The 16,036-nt window shown below is 42.6% G+C and overlaps 1 protein-coding gene across 1 annotated transcript in view; it reads left to right on the forward strand.

Moving 5' to 3' along the window:
• The first annotated feature begins 1,296 nt into the window (after positions 1-1,296).
• LOC134451547 (G-protein coupled receptor 4-like) overlaps positions 1,297-16,036 on the forward strand; it is a 21,917-nt gene continuing 7,177 nt past the window's right edge. The window contains exons 1-3 of the mRNA XM_063202052.1: positions 1,297-1,691; positions 2,202-2,242; positions 3,003-3,157. Of these exons, the coding sequence (XP_063058122.1) occupies positions 1,297-1,691; positions 2,202-2,242; positions 3,003-3,157 (591 nt within the window). The remainder of the gene's footprint in view (positions 1,692-2,201; positions 2,243-3,002; positions 3,158-16,036) is intronic.

The raw sequence follows: 16,036 nt of genomic DNA on the forward strand, positions 1-16,036 counted from the left end.
CCCAAGGCAAATTTTCCCTGAGGACAATGAAATAGGCCTATATACACTCTTCTCTAACTACAATAATGAAAATTGTGGTTTATTCATCTGAAGCTGCAGCACATCAATTATTGTATGGTTATAGAATTGTCTAGAATTTTATAATCCTGACGTCATCACTACTGCTTGACTGGCCTTAGACAAGTCAACATAGGCACAGTAAAAACACATTGACTACCTTCTCTGGTCTCAGGAAGTTGCCAAACACAGTTATCGTTAGAATATAAAAAACTGCACATAGTGTATAAAAATACGCTCATAGTGTCATAAATACACACACACACACGCATATGGACGGACATACACACACACACACACACACAAACGCTCATCAGTCAGATGAGATGCGTTCTATAGATCCAGTCGGCACATCTGTCCCGCCCAGCAGAGTATTCGAAGGCGAAAACATGCAGCTTCACATGAATGACAGTGAACGGAAGCTGTCAGCGAAATAGTAAACGTGAATTACGATCGCTATAATACTTCTACAAGGCACGTCCAAACAATAAGGTGTTCGCTTTATTGATGAAAAACCATATCCGTAGTGTTTACCCATTTGGGATATATCCCTTGCGAACCATAGCTTTCACTTCCGCAACTTCATAACTGTCCTGTGAAGGTTCTTACAGTGGGGGAATCAGTACGGACAAATACTGAACACATCAATTGAAATACACAGTCTTACCTGATGTATAACAACCTCCCCTTTCATTTTCTATTGATAAAATGAAATAAATATGTCCTGTAATTTTTGGATAAGAGTAAGGATGATAAATGAGTTTTGATATGGCTCTGTTAACAGCTGACATTCATTCAAAGCTGTGCATGCTCCACCTTTTCATTTTGGGTGGGTGGACCATACGTGCCAACTGGATCTATTTTTGTGAGGGCAGTCAGTTGATTTGACCAAAGACAGAAGTACAGCACAAAGGTGAGCACACAATGATTTAGCATAGTCTGAATTTACTGAGATTTCTTTTCTATTTCTCTGCATTAGTAGTCACACAATTTTGAAATTAATATAACATTTGGTTTGAGTAAAAACTATGATGTATGTAGTTTTGGGATTATTCAGATTTGACATGTTTGTCATTTGATCTTTCTAGAGATAAAGACTCCCAAGTTCCCTTTCAAATGGAGGTGCCTTACAACCAGACAAGCACCAATGTATCTGACTTTCAACACAATGGCATAAATCATACTCAAAACTTCAACCTCCCTCCTTTGTCTGCGATCATTCAATGTCTAAATATTAAAATGGCATTTTGCTGGGTCATCTTGTTCCTGGCATTTCCTGGAATTTGCTTTGCTTTGTACAAGTTGTGCTCCCAGGTGAGACCTGACCAAGTAGCTCCTGTGTATGTCACAAACCTCCTCATCTCTGACCTGATTCAAGTCTGCACCAATTCAATTGCATCTGCGTTGTTTTTGGTATCATTGCAGGGACATAATTACTTAAGAGAAGCTCTGGTTCTGCTTTTCATTTACATATATAGTTTACAAGTTAACATTTTCTTCATGATGTGTATATCTGCAGAGAGATATATAATGATTGCTCATGCTGTCTGGTACAGAAACATCCAAACTCGCAGGACATCCGTAATAGTTTCTGTACTGATGTGGATTTTACCGGCTGTCCCCTTCATCCTTGTGTAGCAGAGTGGAACTTTTACGGTAATTATCCTTAAAACAATAATTACCCTTTTATGTGTAATTGCACGACTACGCCACTGGGGGAATTTCGCCACCCAGAGTATTGATTGAAGACAATGATAACCCAAGGCACAACAGGTTCGGATAGACGTAGGCAGAGACGTGTACTTCTTGTTTCAAAATAAAAAGTCTTTTCTTTATTAACACATATTTAAAATAAGAAAATAAACATACATTAAAACTCCGGGACCGCCGGAAACAAAAAGGGACAGGAATGTGCAGAGGGGGAGGTCTGAGGTTATATGGTAGAACTCAATGAGACGCTCAGTGCAGGTAACCCTCCTATTTACCATATGCGCATAGGCATAGGCTACCACGGCAAGCAAGTGATTCAATCAGTAAGTCTTCCCACGTCAAGCAAGTGATTTAAACAGCAAGTCTTTCCACTGCAAGCAAGTGATTCAATCAGTAAGTCTTTACACGTCAAACTGTGCACGTCACCCCTAAAGCTACAAGTGCATAAGGAGTCACGGGGCCTGCACTGAAAGCGGTGAGAGAATAGAACTTCAACAGAGTAAATCTATTGCCTAGGTAGGCCTAGTTAACAGCAGCAATACTAGTCAGACCAGGAGAGGGGGGAAGGCGGCCGGGCGGAAATTAAACAAACAAAAACAAACAGAAAAGCAAAACTAATTGGGCAGGGACAAAACAGCAGTAGGACTAAGCAATGTTGCCGACCCTCGACGGCACACTCTGAGGGGTGAGGCAAACAAACATCAGTGAATGCAAGTCCATCATTAAATATATAGAACAGTGTTAACATAACACACCGGTACACATACCTCAGCACAGGAGGACAGAGTGCGAGTTACTGGTTGGCACCGACATGTCGCAAACCAAGGGAAGATCTGGCTCACCTAGAGATTAACATGGTAGTGAATACACTATTCTGAATGTTTAGCGAACACACATCATATAGTTACATGAACACGTACCTCCACATTGACAGATATGGATTCACAACTGGGGCTGGCCATCCCAGGATCTCTGGCTAGCGCAGTCAGAGTGCAGCGTTCGCCAGCACAAAATCCCAAACACCGGGAGGGCTCCAGCTAACTGCTCACTTGCAGCTGTTTTTATAAAACAATGGGCTAGCCGCCACTTACTGCGGAGCCACTCAGCAGCTAGCCGAGTTTGTGACGACAGACTACTACGGGAGCTGGCAAGGGACAAAGCTCACCTTGACTGTAGACAGGTCTACCCTGTTACACATGCATTCATTTTCAACAATACTCATGGTTTCACTTCAGTCTTGCTTCTCCCGTATCCCCTGGTAATGTTCTTTTTTGTGGCAACATGGAGGGCCCTCTCCAGGACGTCAGTGCCTCGTAATGACCAGATTCGCATCAGGAGTATCTTGGCTCTTATTCTGCTTATTTACACCATCTTATTTCTACCATATATAGTTACAATAAATGTCTTTGGGGTGCATACGATGCATATGATGCATGTGATCCATCTGGCCTTAATATCTGACATTTTGCTTGCACTCAATCCCCTATTTGATCTTCAGCTTTATGTACTTTTGAGGAAGGATGTCAAAGAGGTCTTAAAGATCGCCTCTCAACGTAATTTAATTAATATTGCCGTGTTCCCAATTGTTGTTGAATGTGTTACGCGTTGGTCCTGTTTTAAAAAACGTTCTGGTTGCTTTGTTTCAAGACGTTTTTGCAAGCTGGCAAGGTGGCTTGTGGAGAAACGAGAGAGTGTTCCGTGTTTCTCGTGGAAATGCGTCTCTGATTGGCTCACTCCTCCTGCTCTCAAAGAAACGCGTCTCTGATTGGCTCAGTCCTCCAGCTCCTGGAGAGAATGTAATGGGAAACAGAGTCGCCACTTCCCCGGATGGTACTGCACTATAGGGGCGCCAACGGAGGCGTGCAGGCTCCATTCAGGGCTGTGCTCTTTCGACAGCGACCCCTAGGCGAGCTGTAGGCACGGAGCAACCGGAGTGAGCAGGCTTTATGCATGAGGCTTTGTGCTGTGTGTGTACCTGAGAGTAGCAACCAGCTGATAGCTAAGCTAAGCTATGTTTCGGACCACCAGACGTTGCTTGTTTTGAAAACAAGCAGAAAAAAATTACTCGACATGTTTTTAGATAAATGGGTCGATATAAACCTTTGTGGGCAACGCCTTCTTTCGACGTGACGAAACACAGAAAGGCTTTCGTGATTCGCTCGTTTCTCTGCATTATTGATGTAAATTGGGAAACACCGGGAAACACAGCCAGGAGAGTTGACGCACCGCTATGAGAGCCTTGCAAGTGAGTTTAACTTGGGGTGACCGTCCGATCTTCGAAAGGAGTGAGTAAAACTGAGTTTTATCGGAAGTTGGCCTTTAAGAGTTCTTCTTTTCTGTTTTAAAAAGGAAGCAGAAGACAAAGCAAATGAAATACAAATGTGTAACATATTGCAGGGCACTCTTCAAGTAAATATTTAAGTTGTGACATATGGCACTCCATATAGTAGGCCTAAATATTGAAGTTGCATTCAACTCGTCAAATGTGAACTTGCAAAATGCGAACTACATAATTCCTTTCATGATTCAAATAATCATTAAGTGTAAATGATTTTTACATGGTAAATAATGTTGATTAACAAATGTATTGTTACATTTATTCAAGTCAATACATTGTATGCAAGTGTTGTCATTTTATGCAGCAGCAACATCTCTCTCAATTGTCCATCCACTGTTCTGAATATGTGTATAGAGGGGGATGTTCCATGTGTGGGGTTTTTGTTTGCTGCACAATAAAATAATAAACAAGTATTTCAATATTCCAGTCATCTCTGGCCTAGTAGCAGACCATCTTAATCCCAATTGTCTATAGTCTTGGACTATGAGCACTTGGAAGGTGTGAGTGCAAGTAACATGCTTTTTCTGTAGTGAAATATTTTAGAAAGATCAAGAAAACTGCCATTCATCAAAATGTATTTTGCCATCCTTTAATGTTATTGTATGTAAATGGTGCACATGAAAACATCAGCTATAGATATTGCAATTTCATGTTTGAAGAAATGTTACACAGTAACACTAATGTTACTCAATGGGATCATACCAGAGCATACAGTACAGGCTTGACGTAAAGGAAAAGGGAAGTATGAGGATCATTCTGATAACGTATGCATTGTGACTTGAGCCCAAACTCCACCAATTCGAGCTAATTTGCCCACATCATCAGGTTACAGCCGGTAACAATGTGTTGAGTTCCCAGAATCTGAACATTACCAGACTGACTTACAGAAAGTTGTGCCTTTCTCTGCAGCCTCACAGAAAGTGTGGGTGCGTCTCTTCTTTAAAGTCAAGAAAAAATCAGAGATTCAAGACTTAATTGTCATTGGCAAAAAAGGCAAAGAAATTGTGTTTGGGGTACAATACTTGATGATTTATGACTCAACCCATTCCTAGTAAATTAGAATTTGAAAGTTTCAGTTATTTCACTCTAAAACAAAACTGAAAATGAAAGCTTTAAAGTGGAAATGAAGCAGTGACCAAATAGGGGTCTATAACACCAGTAAGATAAGCCAGCAAATATATATTTTTTTGAAGTCTGAAATTTAAGCCGTTAATAAAAAAATAAAGCACAAACACGTAACGTTTCTGTTAACGTTTCCAGCCAACAGCGGGTGACGTCACGCGAATGGTAGTGTCCTATTCTAATGCTGTTATGATAGTAGTGAATTAAACATTTGGGCTGATTATGAGCTTATTTGAGCTTATTTGCTTAACCCAAATGAAGCAAGAATACGTGTTTGGGTGGGACAGAACAAATATGAGGCATGAAGGCAGACAAGACATCCCATCACATGAACCACAGGTAAACAAGCAGCTTTTTTGCTAAGGTGACAAGTCGCTAACAAATTTTGGCATGAGCCAACATGATCACTTTCATAATCGTGCAATGTTGCAGTTCCCTACCTTCATCTTCCGATGATTTCGCCAACATTTTCCAAGCACCTGAATTAATAATTTCACGTGCCCACGTTTATCGGTGTTATCCAGTCAAATCCAATCCAGCCAGTTTGAGGATGCATTCGCGGCTTTTATAACAAAATAGTTTAATACAATAGATGCAGCTACTTAAGCATGCCATAACTTCATTTAGGCCATGATAGTTTAATGTGTGTATTCATTTCCCGTGGCATTAACTTCAAATCCCCAAAGCTCCTCCGACTCTGAGAGCGAGACGAGAGATGGGATGGGATAGCCACACACACACAGGCAGCGTCCCTTCCCTTCACAAAGCTTTCCAAACTTCCGCCAATTTTGCAAGTTATTTTCTATTATGGTTGAATTGGATCACATAGCCAACTTCACGACATGGGCTTTCAGATTAGCGTCCAACAATGCAGGAAAAAGACGTTGTCTTGTGACGGTCTGTCACTACGAACCTATGAGAGCGAGCAGCCCCACAGTCATGACTCCTGTCCTATGGTGAATGCAATGGGTGGATGGCTGCAGCTATCCTACCATGCTCGTACAAAGGCTTTTTGACACAAAGTGATAATGCCACTTGGCATTTGTCTTTGATCTGATAGTAGGTCTATAGCATAGAAGACCCAGGGACAATGTAAAATTAACCCCTCGTCCTTCTTCAATTTTACTGCCATGATTAGAGTCAGTTAGCGCTATAGTTAGCACATGCTAACGTTAAGTGAATGGAAGGTTACATTAGCCACCAACTTCTACCATTCGCATTATGTAGGCGGCGAACATGGCTGCGCCCTTGTGGCAAAACTCGGTAATAACATGTCATTTTTCAGCAAAACTACTTAAAAGTGCAGTCCAACGAAAATCCATTCGTTTATGAAAATAAATAAGCCGCCCAAAAATGATAATAGTCAGTCCCTCCAGGATTTTGCGGTGGGATTTTGTGATTTTTGCGGTCAAAATGTCTGATTTTGTGGCGGCATTTTCTCATTTTTTGCAAAGATTTTGCAGCATTTTCTCATTTTTTGCAAAGATTTTGCACCCCTTTCTGGGTTTTTTTGGTAACTGAAAACCACAATCAGTCTAAGCAGGCTTACGACAAAAGAGAGAGAGATTCTGAACAAACTTCCTATATAATAGAATAATAAAATATTGACAATAATAAAATATTGTCAAAAACTGCCAGAGCGTCTTATAAGCCAGTGCGTCCAATGTGTAAAAAAATCATGGCCGCGACACTCATAAATCTCTGTCGATATTTTAGAACGACTTCGGGGGAAAACGGGACTGCGCGTTATGAAAAAATACTTGTGGGTATAGCCTACCAGTAGGCTAATGAAGAGCGTCGCGGGGTACAGTAGCCAGGTTGTATGCAAGCGTTACAATGTCACCTGTTGGAAGACGCGTCTCTCTCTCTCTCTCTCTCTCTCTCTCTCTCTCTCTCTCTCTCGTGCTCGTATTGCAAGCTGTTGCATATTAGGCTATTTGCTTGATGCAAAGTTGTGATGGCATACACGCTCTCGTTGACATGGTTGTGTGCATGGTTGCATGGATTCGCAAGACTTTATTGCAATAACACAGTGAAAGCGTTCACTTCCTATCTCGGTGTCCTTGACTGAAACAAGTTGCAAAACTCCACACTTCCGATCGAATCCTTTGCGATCGGCACTACAGTGATTGTTATCAGAAGGCTTGTGCCTACGCATAGACATAGACCCTTAAATTACAAACATTAGCGAACATTGAAAAAAGATCAGACAACGACCGTCGGGTAGCATGCTCATGAAAGCGACAGGGGAGAGTGGAGAAGTTGCGCAAAAATGTAAGGTAAGATGTTTGCTACTGTGCGACAGCACCGCCACTATTTCATGACTGCATACACTTCTTCGTCATGGATAAATGGGCAACAATACTTTTTCCAGCCAGGATTGCACTGAAAAGTAGGCTACTGCTGTTAAAGAAAGGTCACGGATGTGCAGCACCGACGCCTGCGTGTATGTGTGAGGGAGGGGAGGAGAGAGACGCGGAGCTGCTGAGATGAGGGTCGCGACTTGCGAAATAGCAGGCAATTATTTTTCAATGTTTCAGTGACATATTAACAAAAATGCTTCCTATTGGTTTTCGTCTCCGGTGGTATTGTAGTCACATTTTTATTTTTTTGACGAAAATATAAATCAATAAACTCCACAGAATGTTGAAGGGGACAAAGGGGAAATTTTGCGGGAAAAATGCGGCTTTACAGGAATTACGTGGCATCGTGAAATTATGCGGAATATCATTGAATTTGCATGAATCCACGCGATCGCTGAATCGCGAAAAACTGGAGGGACTGAATAATGGTCAGTGCTTCATTTCCACTTTAAAATGCAGTGCAAGTGCAACTCTTGCATCATATGGAGAAACGTCTGCAAGCCTTTGGTTGTGAGAGTGGCAATCTCTCTGAAACCTGCTAATTCCAAGATAAGCAAACAGTTATTTATCAACCAAATGACATTTAGACACACTGGGCAAGTATCTAACACTGGCCACTCTACGTACAACCTCAAGCAATTCTTTGTTTCTCATATATAGGTCTCATCAGGCATCACTGCACTATGGAAGGACTAAGGAACTTCACAATATTTTAAAAGTTTCAGTCAAAAATTGACAAAGTTGATGAGAAAGCAGGAGGAGCATTTTTGCCAGTCAATGGAGTCCACATTTCTACTAAAGCTGTTGAGACCACAACAGTCGGGGGCAACCAGTATCATTTAACAATCAGGGGATATGACTCTGACAATTATCATGCATCCTCATCTTCTCAACAATACATCAACTCAAGCAGCTCATATGTGCATCCCCATTTCTATTTTTTAAACTGTGATAATGATGAAAACACTGCATTGTTTAAGCAAAAAGTATACTGTACAGGTTACACTACAGGCAGATACGTGAACCCCCACTTATTATATGGTTGTGACGTCATCGGTCGAATGCTCCATTCATTTCAACGGGGCTCCCCAACGTTCGCACGTCTGTTATTTTTCGATAACGGACGGGTTGGTCTATAACAGACCGCTGTCAATGGCAACAAGACTTTTCACTGCTAAAGCGACTTTTCAACAAGACTCTAATCAGCTGCTGTGATAGACAACACCTGTTGTCCTGGCTACCTAGCTGTTGCCTAGCGGTGTTTCACAACGGCACTGTTTTGTTTTGCGCAGCAACAATCTTAACATTAAATAGGCCTAAAGAAATGTCCCCGCCATGTGTGAATCATTTAAGTATATACATATAATAAGCGGGTTAACTTTCGGCGAGTCGGTCGCTTTGTGGAATAGCAGCACTTCAGAGAGAACAAGACCCCTCCGCTCCGCGTCGGGGTCTAAAGATTCTCTCTGTCGTGCTGCTATTCCACGGTAGCGACCTTCTCGCCGAACGTTAACCCTTACATAGCAGCTATAATAGTCTTAACTAACTGCTCAGACTTTGTCTGTCCTCTTGGTACAGTAGGCTTGATATGTCTTAAATAGAGTCTTTGACCTGCTGTTAACGCAGACTGCCAGTGCTCTAAAGTGATAAAACTTTTTCCCATCAAACTAAAAGCCGCCAACTTTGCACTTCTGATGCTTGTTATTCTGAAACCAAAATACCACATCCTCTTACAGATTACAGAAGCATCAAATATTGCACGTCAGCAAAAGTCCAGTGGAAAAATGTACATGTGTGTGTAGCTTGAAAAATTACATGTGTGTGTGTTTTATAACTGAAACCAACTTTGAGATTTTGAGTAGTTGATACATATTGGGTATATGTAGTTGATATAAGGTAGCTACTGTACATCATATACTGTAGATGATGCATTTAGCCTAGTAATTTGCTATTCATAGTAATGAATCTTTTTTTGTCGAACTTGAGGTTGTAGACCTATTGAATCTTGAACAAATTTTTTAAGAGTCACATGAACGAAAGACACGGACCTGTAGACTAGCGTCGTTCACGCTGTGATGGAGTGACCATCACTAGGGTTGTGTGTGTGTTCTGACTAACATGCCAATGAGCCTGGCTCTTTGGTGTAGCGGTCAGAGCCCCAGTTTACTACTCCAGAAGGTCTGGGTTCAAGTCCCAGCTGGGCATCTCTACTCCCCTTCGCTACAAATGGTGTCAGAAGTGGGATGGCTGCCGTGAGGCCATCGGAAGCGTACCCATTGTGTCTGAGCCATAATTCCATGTGAGGGACCCCCAGGATTGGTGACCCCGCTGTGAGGGACCCCAGTGATGGGTGAAGCATTGATGACGGGGCACACTGGATGGGAGAAGCATGATGGGCAGTTGCGTGAGGGACACCATGACTGTGTGAAGCGTACGGTGCCCTTCCCGAAGGGTAAGCCAGTGTGATGGAGTGACCATAACTAGGGTTGTGGGTGTGTTCTGACTAACATGCCAACGAGCCTGGCTCTTTGGTGTGGCGGTCAGAGCCCCGGTTTACTACCCCGGAAGGTCTGGGTTCGAGTCCCGGCTGGGCAACTCTACTCCCCTTCGCTACACACGCTCACCATGCCGAAGACGTGCTGTGTTGTCCGCTGTTCAAATAATATACAGTATATCACGAAAGTGAGTACACTCCTCACAGTTTTTGCAGATTTTTGAGTATATCTTTTCATAGGAAAGGATTACAGAAATGTCACTTTGACCCATTGATTAGTGACCTTTTAACAACATATTAAACCGCTTAAATTTCTTGTTCACTCAGTAAAAAACAAAATACAGCAATTAATGTTTGAACATGTACTCACAAAAGTGAGTACACCCCAGATGAAAGTCCGGTAGAGAAGGGGCTGTGTTTGCTCAAATCGTCTCAAAATGAAACGAAATGAAAAGGGATGAAAAGGGAGGTCATCAGTGTACGTTTCAACCTTTCTTCGCATTGAATTTTAACATTTTGAGTCTGCATCTGGCTTAAATACATTGGTGTGAGATTTGAATGCAATCCTATGGAGAATATCATGATCTGCTTCAGTAGTCACAGTGCATGTTCAGATTACTAATGTTGACAGCATCCATGCATCCCTAAACCATGTCAGTCCCACTACCATGCTTGGCTTTTGATAGGATACACTTGTTTTGTAAAACTCACTTGTTTACCACCACAAATGCTTGACACCATCTAAAGTATATTTGTTTATCTTGGTCTCTTCAGATCACACGACATGGTTCCAGTGATCCATATCCTTGGTCTGTTCATCTCTCTTGAGACCAAGATAAACAAATTTGCTTTAGATGGTGTCAAGCATGTGTGGTGGTAAACAGGTGAGTTTTACAAAAAAGTGTATCCTCTCAATAGCCAAGCATGGTAGTGGGACTGACATGGTTTGGGGATGCATGAATGCTGTCAACATTGGCAATCTGAAACACACCTAAAAGAAACATGCATGTCAACATGCACTGTGACTACTGAAGCAGATCATGATATTCTCCATAGGATTGCATTCAAAGCTCACACCAATCTATTCAAGCCAGATGCAGACTCAAAATTTGAAAGTTCAATGCAAAGAAAGGTTGAAGCGCACACTGATGACCTCCCTTTTCATCCCTTTTCATTTCGTTTCATTTCGAGACGATTCGAGCCAACACAGCCCCTTCTCTACCGGATTTTAATCTGGGGTGTACTCACTTTTGTGAGTACATGTTCAAACATTAATGGCTGTATTTTGTTTTTTTCTGAGTGAAAAAGAAATGTAAGCGGTTAAATAAGTTGTTAAAAGGTCACTAATCATTGTGTCAAAGTGAAATTTCTGTAATGCTTTCCTATGAAAAGATATACTCAAAAATCTGAAAAACTGTGAGGGGTGTATTCACTTTCGTGATATACTGTAGCCAAACGGCCTTGGCTGAAGCATGGACTGTGTTCATTTAGCCTAGCCGATGTTTCAGGAAAGTTAATGAGACATTTGGTTTGCTTTCCCCCAAAAAGGGGCAGAACCATTGTTTCACAACAAAGTATCTGGATAGCTGGTTACATATATAGTCACGTGCGCTATAAAGGGTTAATGAGCTTCATAGGCCAAGGCTAACACTGACTTCAATATGTGCTGGTGTTGAGAACTCAAAATGGAAATACAGCAAAACTGCACCATGTAGCCTTTTGATATTTAATTACATTCATTTTTCATTTCCAGCTACCTTATAGACTGATAGAATGTGAGGTGAGTATCTACCTAAAAGCTATGACATGCTGATATGTGCTTACAACAACTATAACCCAACCATGGCCTTCATTTTATGGAATTTGTTATTGGACCTAGGATTTAAACCATACATGTGACATATACGAAATTCTAATTGCAATTTACACACTCTAGGCTCTGTAGAATTCCGTTGTAATGCATTTTTTAAATCTTTGCCTCCATCTCCTGGCATCAATCAAGTTCAAGAGCTTATTTGTCATGTCAACAAAGGTGATAGGAATGTTTTGTAGCATACAAAACATCAAAACAAAACAAAACAAAACAAAACAAATACAAATAATGGACAAGACACACAGTTGCAAAGCACAATACAATAAATATAACTATGGGTAGACACAAACAGTAAACAGAGAGGGTCCCAGCAGACATTACACAGCAGTACAGATTATGCTGAGATAATAAAGTGCATTAAGGGTGAAATGCATAGAGAGTAGGAAATGATGGTAGGTTAAGATGTCTGATAGTCAGTGGGTATGTGCTGTTCTTAAATCTGGATGTGGATGCTGTGATGCTTCTATATCTCTTGCCTGAAGGGAGGAGGTTAATTAGATGATGTGCTGGATGTGAGGGATCGGCTATGATTTTCCTTGCCTTACTGATAACCCGTAATGAGAAAATGGAAAAGAGGGAGGGGAGGTTGGCGCCTGTGATTTTACATGCTCTGCGCACAACCCTTTCCAGCCTTGTCTTGTCTCGCGTTGTCAAGCAGCCAGAGATTTCACACTTTTCAGAGCAATTTGTGTAATCTCCGACAGCAACTTTGTTCCACGTGCCCATATTTACTTTCAATAACTGGGCTACCTGTACCACAGGCTATTAAGAAATGTGTGAACCTTTAGGGTTAGGGTTTGCATTTCTAACTTCCTTTCATCACAGGATGACAAGATTGTGTATGCAACATCAATGTGTCACACAAAACATGGGATAGCATAGCGCCCCCTAGAAAGTCATTTGTTTTGGTAACTTTTAGCACCACCTACTGGCAACACACAACAGAATAAGTAAGTAAAGTCAAATTACAACTTTCACAGTCACAGACTTTTGCATCAGATCGAGACGCTAATGGTCTGCCTTTTCCTCGGACAAAGACACTAAGGGTCCTGACAAATCCTCAGTATTCGAGGTGCTGGGTGTGAAAACGTGTGTGTGTGTGTGTGTGTGTGTGTGTGTGTGTGTGTGTGTGTGTGTGTGTGTGTGTGTGTGTGTGTGTGTGTGTATTTGTGTGTGGGTGAATGTCTGTGTCTTGATGTAGTATACATACTTGGGCGTGGTGTGTGTGTGTGTCTGTGTCTGTGTGTGTGCCTGTGTCTGCATCTTGATGTAGTATACATACTTGGGCGTGGTGAGTACATGTGTGTGTGTGTGTGTCTGTGTCTGCGTGGTGACTGGTGGTTTAGGCCTTTTTCATTTAGGCAAGAGTCGTCTAGGCCACCCTGGGTGGGTTAGGTTGTGGGTTAGGGTTAGGGGTTAGGCTTAGGGTGTGGGTTAGGGTTAGGGGTTAGAGTTCGTGTGATTGGTGTTTGAACAATAATAATAAAAAGCTGGCCTAAACGGCAGCTCAAGTGGCCTAGACGACTCTTGCCTAAATGATATAGTATAGATACTTGGGCATGGTGAGTACATGTGTGTGTGTGTGTGTGTGTGTGTGTGTGTGTGTGTCTGTGTCTGCGTCTTGATGTAGTAGACATACTTGGACGTGGTCAGTACATGTGTGTGTAGCGTGTGTGTGTGTGTGTGTGTGTGTGTGTGTGTGTGTGTAGTGTGTGTGTGTGTGTGTGTGTGTGTGTGTCTGTGTCTGTGTCTTGATGAAGTATACATACTGGGGCGTGGTGAGTACATGTGTGTGTAGCGTGTGTGTGTGTGTGTGTGTCTGTGTCTGCGTCTTGATGTAGTATACATACTGGGGCGTGGTGAGTACATGTGTGTGTAGCGTGTGTGTGTGTGTGTGTGTGTGTGTGTCTGCGTCTTGATGTAGTATAGATACTTGGGCATGGTGAGTACATGTGTGTGTAGCGTGTGTGTGTGTGTGTGTGTGTGTGTGTGTGTGTGTGTGTGTGTGAGTGTGTGTGTCTGCGTCTTGACTATACATACTGGGGCGTGGTGAGTACACGTGTGTGTGTGTCTGTGTCTGTGTCTTGATGAAGTATACATACTGGGGCGTGGTGAGTACATGTGTGTGTAGCGTGTGTGTCTGTGTCTGCGTCTTGATGTAGTATACATACTGGGGCGTGGTGAGTACATGTGTGTGTAGCGTGTGTGTGTGTGTGTGTGTGTGTGTGTGTGTGTGTGTGTGTCTGCGTCTTGATGTAGTATTCATACTTGGGCGTGGTGAGTACATGTGTGGGTAGCGTGTGTGTGTGTGTCTGTGTCTGTGTGTGTGTGTGTGTGTGTGTCTGTGTCTGCTTCTTGATACATACTTGGGCATGGTGAGTACATGTGTGGGTAGCGTGTGTGTGTGTGTCTGTGTCTGTGACTGTGTCTTGATGTAGTATACATACTTGGGCGTGGTGAGTACATGTGTGTGTAGCGTGTGTGTGTGTGATAGATGAGGTGTGAGTTTGGCACCACCCTGCACTTAGACAGAAGGCCTGTGCTACTCTCATATCTCACACCTTCTGAATCATCTCATGCGTCCACCAGTCTTCTGCCATGATGGTGTGTGTGTGTGTGCGTGTGTGTGTGTGTGTGTGTGTGTGTGTGTGTGTGTGTGTGTGTGTGTGTGTGTGTGTGTGTGTGTGCTGTGTGTGCGTGTGTCTTCAGCTTTTTTCATGCAAGCAAGACAGCTCATTACAGGCGCGCGAGAGAGAGAGAGAGAGAGAGAGAGAGAGAGTGTGTGTGTGTGTGTTTGTGTGTGTGTGTGTGCATGTGTGTGTGTGTGTTTGTGGACGTGTGTGTGTGTGCATGTTTGCGTGTGTGCGTGCGTGCATGTGTGTGTGTGTTCGAAGACAGAATATGTTTCCAATTACAAACATGTTGACGCATCAGGATGAAGAGCGCATGAGGACTGATGGAGTCTTTCGCAACTGTTCACCATCTAACGACAAAATTGTGTTTCTGGAGACGCTAGAATGGAATTATTGTCTCTGTTTCTGTCAGTGTGTGCGTGTTCGTGTGCGTCGGTCTCTCTGCCTGTCTGTCTGTCTGTCTGTCTGTCTGTATCTCTCTCTCTCTCTCTCTCTCTGCATATGTGTAAAATGAGTGGGTGCAGTTTGACTGACGCCCCAGACTCCCGATACCCTTCTCAATTTGACCTCTAACAAATTATAACACACATCCAAGCACTCAAAGTCAGCTCTCTTTGTCAGTGCACATTATGTTACTTTCTCAAACACACACACACACACACACACACACACACACACACACACACACACACACATACACACACACACACACACACACACACACACACACACACACACACACACCTACACACACACACACACACACACACACACACACACACACACACACACACACACACACACACACACACACACACACACACACACACACACACCTACTTCAGCCACAGCTTACAGCTTGAAATACAGTTTGGATAAACAAGGCCCTTGACCTTGTGTATATTCATAATATGACATATACAACATTGATGGACTTTTATGGATTCATTCTCTATTGAAATAATTTCACCATTTGCAGGTTGCATAGAACCATATATTTCAAATATTTGTATAAAAGAGAACAGGCAGCATACATTTTGACAATCAATGCTAATGCTTGATGTTTGTGAAAAAAGGACTACGGTTTGTGAAAGGGTGACCGAAATATCTATCAGCAGCACTTCAAAATACTACACATTTGTCTGTTAAGATAATAACCCATTCGCTGGTCAACCCCATCCCACCTCACCATAGTTTTGTGCAGGGGCCATGCGTGTAGATGGCTGGCCAGCTCTAATCACTTCTGGCAGCATGACTGGCAGCCTCTCCCGCGGAGTGACCGCCTCCTCACCCTAATGACCATTACACCTGTCAATCACAGGCTGGCTGCGAGGTAATTGGCCGCCTCCTCGAGAGAGAGCCTCTGCCATTGGTGGTGCTCAGGGGTTCCAGAATCCTGGTGACCTGTGTGTAAACTCTGACAGTGTTGGAAATGAAAGCGGCATA

This window comes from Engraulis encrasicolus, chromosome 6 (assembly GCF_034702125.1).
Source record: "Engraulis encrasicolus isolate BLACKSEA-1 chromosome 6, IST_EnEncr_1.0, whole genome shotgun sequence".
NCBI lineage: Eukaryota > Metazoa > Chordata > Actinopteri > Clupeiformes > Engraulidae > Engraulis > Engraulis encrasicolus.